We start from the raw sequence: 6,853 nt of genomic DNA on the forward strand, positions 1-6,853 counted from the left end.
GGAGGAAGGAAACAATATGATCCATCATCTTCAAGATTCTGTACTGACGGCGTCTTGTCAGATCATTTATTCGGCGTGCACCGTTGCAGCTACCAATCTTCTCTTATACACCTCGACACCTTCCCCCTTCCTCTATATTGCCTAAATCTCAGGCCACCAAGATCATCACCGGCCCCCAATATAGGCAACTTTCAAAATAGTGTGTACAGTGCATGCGATTGTGTAATCGCCGATTCAGGCTCGGAGAAGACGGACGGAGCCATTTTTGCCCTGCTTTGCACCAAGATAGCAAGATGGATGGATGTTGAATAGTGTGATCACGCAGGGGATAACTGCTTCAGGCCCGACTTGATGCACCTTATCTATACTTTAGTACAGAATCTGACTACACCTCAAAACTACAGCTCCATCATCTATGAGATTCTGTACTTGGGCGTATTCTGACTAATATGCATCCTGGATGCAACGGAGTTCAGGTCCAAACTACAGCTCAAAACAGTGCTACTTGATTCAGTAAAATTCCATCTGCATAATGCTCACACGTTCAATGTACTTTCTGCAGAAGTATCCAATCATACACACAATCAATTTGACATTTCAGTATAGGAGAACACAAATTCATCAGCTTCAGGGCATATGCATAACATAATTTTAGCAGTTAAACTGCATGATGGATCTCACACGCTACATGATTTATCGGTACACACCAAATTCAGTATAGAGACAGAAAATTTAAGAATAAGCTAGTCTTTTTTGCACCAGACTACTGTCCCCATTTACCCACATGAGTGCGTTTATCCTCCCCTCCTTATCTGCCTGCACATGATATGTGAAGTGAGGATCCTTTGAACCAAGCTCCACAATCACCTCCATCGTTTAACTAACATCATCAGCCGCTTGCTCGCGGCTTATTTTGCCACACAAGCTCCTTGAAGCTCTTTTTGTGAAAGGCACATTCTCCGTCGACCCAAAGAAACTGCCTAATGTTGTGCACTTTAGCAAGGTTCACATTGTTCTGCCTCAAATTCTTCATCAAATACCTGTTGTACACGCTGATGTGCTTGTGCGATCGTCAGTGTATCGTCTGCGCACGCGTGCCAGACAATGAATGGTTCAGACTGCAGCAGCCTTATCAGAGTAGGGCACTAACGCTGGCAAGACCAGTATTATCCATAATAGATTTCCACTGCAACCACAATTTAACGACAAATGAGACGATGAACATGTTAGTGAAACAACCAGCTCATAAAGAAAGAATTGAAACCAGATTCACATACCGTCCTCTCGACATTCAGACGGCTTTTAGCATATCGAATGCCAAATCCTTTCTCCCATAAATACAGATTGTAAAAATCGTATGCTTCAGAGCTTCGGCACAATGGCGTTGTCTCCAATATCTGAAGTAAATCCACGTATTGCCCTCTCCATGACAGTAGTTCGATTAGGTCATTGGGCTCCTACCAGGGACGGCAGCACCAATCCTCACTCTGCTTGCCCAAAACAGAATTTATATCTTCAGTGCAGCTGATACTATACACAGTACTATCATATATTGATTATTTAAGCACATCAAACCATATGGCCAAAGCTGCTAACAAGTTCCATCAAAGGATTAATCAACATTGTCAGTACTATCAGTACAAGACCCATAAGCCATACCTATCTGAACCTAATTCAAAAATGATTGGGCATTGTGTTGTCTGTACTATCCTGTGTGTACAAAATGAGTCTTCCAATTATTTAGCTTTTGTCCTATGAATTATTCAGGAGCCTCCCCCTTCTGGGTTCACTGTTGAACGAAACCAAAAAATATCAGAAATAGCACGACGAATCCATAGCTTCCGAGCTATTCTAAATATGACAAGAACTCTAATCAGGATTATGATTCAGGGCTTGGGGACTGAACTTCACAATTTCCCACCGACCAACATTAATATTTCTACAATTTTTAAGCTGAAGAGTTACTACTTTTTTCTGATGATTTTACTAATTTCCATTTCAGAAGTAACCAACCACTTTTCACTTAGGTTCAAAAAAACCACTTTTCACTTTTCCTAGCTATTCTAAATATGACGAATTACATACCGTCGTGTCCATCTGCTCAATTGACTGCTCCGAAGTTAGCTGGGAAGCTTCAGTTTCGCATCTGCTGCCCCTTGCGCCGCACAGATCTGCCCCATGGCGTTGCCCGACCACACTCTGAGTCTTGGCTGCTTGATCCATCCCATTGTGGTCGTCGGTGCTGATAGAAAGTTAGATAAAAATTGTGAACAAAAATAAGTCAAAGCCCCTCTTCTGGACAAAGTAAAATAAGAACCTCTGCTACTCTAATGTATATCCATGCAACCAAAACTCCGAGAAATACTCATAGCAACACTGATCAACAGTTCTCGAAAGACATTCCAGATTTTTGAACAACTACAGGCCATTAAGTATTAACGATATCCAGAAGTTGTAAGCTCATGGTACTCCTACTATCTCACGACTAACTATATCCGAGCATTTATTCATAGATCATGCATACTCATACTATTTTTATGTACAGAATCATGATATATCTTTGTTAAATCAATTCCAATGCATGCACATGCGCAAGTCTGAACTAAACAACCATATATGATGCATGAATTAAACGTAAACCAGCCAAGCCCCATGTAAATAAAATACTGAATTTGTAAATTGATGAGTGAGAGAATTAACTGACCAATAGTTCTGTACTTCAGCAAGATAAAGATGACAACATTCTATGAAAAGAAATCACACTGTCCTACAGAGCACAATCAAACCATTCCCGGTTCAGTTTAGTATAGAAGTACTACACTACTAAAGGAGAGCTAGTTCTCACATAGGAACACAAGAAGATCAATCACGCAGGGTCCAACATTCATATAGATAAACAAATATCTATGCAACATCACAACACTTGCAAGGTAACTGTAAAGCATGCACATGGCACATCATATAACTAAGGCATAATGGTGATTTACTGCTGGTTTTCAATAAATGCAAACAATGCTACTACCACCACAAATTAAGGCTCGCAATATAAAACAGAGCAATTGCCCAAGTATGTATTTTGTGAGTGTCGAAGCATGATAAATGTGAGCGGAAATCCTGTCTTATGAATGAGCAGTTCGATTTTCTCACATGATATAGTACCTGATGCACCCGTGATTGGATTACTGCTTGTTGGGGGAAAGCAAGCACAGCGAAGCTTCAGAAATAGCACTACAGGGATCACCATGTTTTACAGATAAAATTTTCATTGTTAGCATGTCCACAAAGTCGGCAGAAAAATATCATGCTTATATTACAAAGCAGCAAGCAGGACACCTAGGTTCAATCTCTCTATCATAAATGAAAAGCATATAACTACTACATTCCTTATAAATTAAAGATGTTTAGAAAGTCAATATATTAGCCATCAAAATCAAGGTGCTGGAGGAAACAAGAGGCAAAGAGAGAGGGCACAAAATTAGCTTTTTAGGCCACCCATGTCGCACCTCCCTGCGATTAGCCTTCCTGCTGAGGCATCACTGAGTGGCGATGCCATCGCGGCAGAGCTCTTGGACAAGACAACCCTCGTTAGTTCTTACCATTCTTCTTTAAAGAACCAAGTATATCATCATGATGGCCCGTGAACCCCTGTAAAACACAATGATAGCAGTCAATGGCATACATATATTTATAAGAAAACATATATATACTATGAATGCAGCAAATTTTGCTCATCTACGAAACAGAATATACTTCATCGTTTATATGGGTTAGCATATTATAGTACTGCACATGTAGCAAAAATACCAAGCAACCAAGAACCTCCTGGATCAACAACAGAAACAACCAAGATGCACTGACTTTTCAATACAAATGACTAAACATATATAACCGCAGATGCAAACAAACTTAACTCCCATGCATTGCAAAAGTGACCTCATTATGAATCTATTTTTAGATGAGTACCAAACAAATTTCTAGTGAAGTATCATCTCAAAAATGGTAATGGTAAGTGGAAAGGACAAAGACTACACAATTGTTATCTTTGAAAAATTGGAGTAACTAAATTTCAAAGACCAATGGTGGTGCAAGTGGCATATTATGCCATTTTGAGCAAAAACCATGGAAGGTGAAATGCAGCACAAAGGAATGGAATTTATTCAATCACTCTGAGAAGACCTGGCTGGTAGTAATGAAAAGTGTGTATTGCCGGCCATAGACAATGAGATCATTCAGACCGCGAGCTTCCAGTCGACCACCATATGAAGCAAACATAACAGCAAGCTTCCAGCCAGTGACCATATGAACCGAAGACCAGTGATCATCCAGCGGACGACCATATGAATTAAAGATATCAACTATATAAGCAGCGCACTTTTCAGTAAAGCCCGAGATTGTTGTAGTAAAGGGTGTAGCTAGAATCTGGATCGTAGATTCATGTGTACCTATAGAAAATAGGAAAGGGGACATGAAATTATGTTGATAGAAATATAAATTCAATTGTGTGATTACTAATTCAAATTAAAAATAAATTCATGAGGTGTCACTGGCAGCAGAACCTACACCTCACAAAGTAAAACCTGCCACCAGCGGCAAGGCAGCTAAGCAAAGTAATTCGGTAGTTCTAATGAAACTAAAGATCTTAAGCCAGGAGAGCCCTTCAAACTGAACCAAAACAACTGAATCATCGCTAACAATTTTCCTTACATACATGCATACCTAACTAATGCACATGTGCTAACAAAAGAACATAAGAAAATCGTTGCTTTATAATATAAAGCGGCGGGAAACCCTTTTTCCTAAGAACATAAGAAAACATCAACGAATAATTATTCAGAAGTCAACATGGCTGAGAACCCAGGGATCTAAATAAGACGTGTGCAGATCCCATTTTTATGCCTAGGTAGTCAATTATACCAAGAAACAAAATGAGATGGGTATTGCCTCCAAAATCGTACCAGCAACTTTACCATGTTATACAGAGAACCTCTCAACTATAATTTAATTGACAATAGTAACAGTCTCCAGCTATAGTAGCAGGGCCGAATTCTCTCAACTATATATTGCAAAAAGGGTTGTCGTAGTCTCCAGCTTGGCTGGTTTTACCTTGAAAAAAATTGCGATTTAGAAAAGCAGCGTGGGTTTTCTGAAGAAGCTCTTGTACCCAGTCAATAGTCCCATTGCCTGATTGGAGTGAGGGAGAAATGCAGGTAAGAAGAATGAACAAGCATCCTGAAGTGAGAGTAGTAAATAACCAAGAAACCAATAAAAAACAGAAAGAACATTCACTATCAGACAGTATAACTTGGAAATGAAAACTATCTAGGCAGATTAGAGATAGAGCTCACCTTGTTTTTTTTCCTCTTCCTCAAGATCCTTCCTCTTCTCTTCTTCGTTCGATCTGCACACATCTTGTTTAGAAAAAAATAAAACAAGATATCCAAATTAGATTAAAGAACCAAGGGAAACAATAGGGGAACCTGCATGAGTTTTTCTTCTGCATCTTCCATGGATGACGAATATCACAAAGAATGTTGAGATCCATCGTGGCCTCACCTTCTGCCGAGGACGACAACGACGAAGGCACCATGGACCACCGCTTCACTAGCATCACCGCCTGCTGCGGCTGCTGCTCCCCTCATCCCCAGCGGCGCCACCACTAGAACATGAGAGGAGGTGAGCAAAGGTGACGGCCTCTATCACCCCGCGGCGCCGGTGACCGCCAACTCCAGATCGAAGAATTGGGAGGAAACGAGGAGTTGAGAGGAGAGGTGGCGGCCAAGCTCACCTTGACATCTTCCAAGCTCCTCCCATGCGCACCATCTTCAGCCGTCAGGATCTCATCCATGAAGATGCTGCTTTTCCCTATCGCTGGCCTCTCCTCCACCCCGTCAGGCGTCCGTTGCCCGGTCTTCGGCCTCGCTGAGCGGGTGGTTGTGGATGCAGTAACTGTGGGGATCAAGGGGAATGGGGCTAGGGTTTGGGCGACGGCTGGCACGGAACTGAGAGGAGGGAGGGGGCCGATGACACGGCGGAGGAGAGGAGGTGGCCAAGGTGAGCGGGAGAAGAGGGGCGGCGACATGGGAGAGGATGGAGGGAGAGGATGGAGGTCGGATGGAGCAGGGGCAGCGACCGCGGGATGGTAGGAAAGGGGGCTAGGGTTTGTGGCGGTTGAGGGAGAGAGATCGAGGAGGGAGGAAGGGTTGCGGCGTGCGGGCGATTGGATTGGGCCAACTGCACCCACGGCCCCGCAAATGGCGTGACGCGCACGCGGCGTGCGGGGAGAGGGCGCACCTGCACCTCGAAATGGCTCACCCAGCCAACAGGAACAGAACACGAGCCCACCAGTCGATGGGCATGAGAACTTACCACGCGGTCAAAACCACCGGCGAGAGCAACGAGCATCTAACGGCCCAAACAAAGTCAAAGACCAGATTGACCACGATCCAACGGCCAACGAAGGCTGAAATTGGGGGAGCCTCCTGGAGGTGAGTTGGCTAGCCTCTTTTTTGTTTTAAATGTGGGTGTATTAGCTATATATGTCCTATATAGAGAGGGTGAGACCTCTCTATGGATTGATCGATGTGGATGTGGGAAAGAGGGTGAGACCTCACTGGATATATCAATTAATCGGTTTGTGTGGAAAACTATGAAAGACCTAGCTATATACACACACACATACAGGAACATCGATCGTTGCGCATGCACGCGTGAGAGATAAAGAATGCCCGATATGATGGAGAGGGGGATGTGTGTGGGTGTGTGCCTTCATGGGAGACCGACCTGAAGAAAAAGATTGCATGTGTGCGATGGATAATGCCGAATGGTAGTGTGTGTGCATGCATGCACGAGAGAA

The 6,853-nt window shown here is 43.0% G+C and overlaps 1 protein-coding gene across 39 annotated transcripts; it reads right to left on the reverse strand.

The window, feature by feature from the left end:
* Nucleotides 1-621: 621 nt before the first annotated feature.
* On the reverse strand, nt 622-6,261 carry LOC123045013 (uncharacterized). Of its 39 annotated transcripts, none has more exons than XR_006420942.1 (11): nt 5,786-6,259; nt 5,478-5,656; nt 5,346-5,398; nt 5,104-5,181; nt 4,177-4,442; nt 3,504-3,645; nt 2,705-2,767; nt 2,086-2,242; nt 1,660-1,789; nt 1,278-1,487; nt 622-1,186 (listed from the first exon to the last, which is right to left on the reverse strand). XR_006420942.1 is itself a non-coding variant. In XM_044467923.1 (5 exons), the coding sequence occupies exons 2-5, from the start codon at nt 5,606-5,608 to the stop codon at nt 4,162-4,164; spliced, it is 456 nt and encodes a 151-aa protein (XP_044323858.1). In that variant the 5' UTR covers nt 5,609-5,656; nt 5,786-6,261; the 3' UTR covers nt 3,652-4,161. The 39 variants fall into 39 exon arrangements, 2 of the variants coding, with proteins under 2 accessions (XP_044323858.1, XP_044323857.1); XR_006420943.1 differs by lacking the exon at nt 2,705-2,767 and adding an exon at nt 3,160-3,228; XR_006420940.1 differs by lacking the exon at nt 2,705-2,767 and adding an exon at nt 3,148-3,228.
* Between the last annotated feature and the right edge of the window lie 592 nt (nt 6,262-6,853).

The sequence above is a fragment of the Triticum aestivum genome, chromosome 2B (genome assembly GCF_018294505.1).
Source record: "Triticum aestivum cultivar Chinese Spring chromosome 2B, IWGSC CS RefSeq v2.1, whole genome shotgun sequence".
Taxonomy (NCBI): Eukaryota; Viridiplantae; Streptophyta; class Magnoliopsida; order Poales; family Poaceae; genus Triticum; species Triticum aestivum.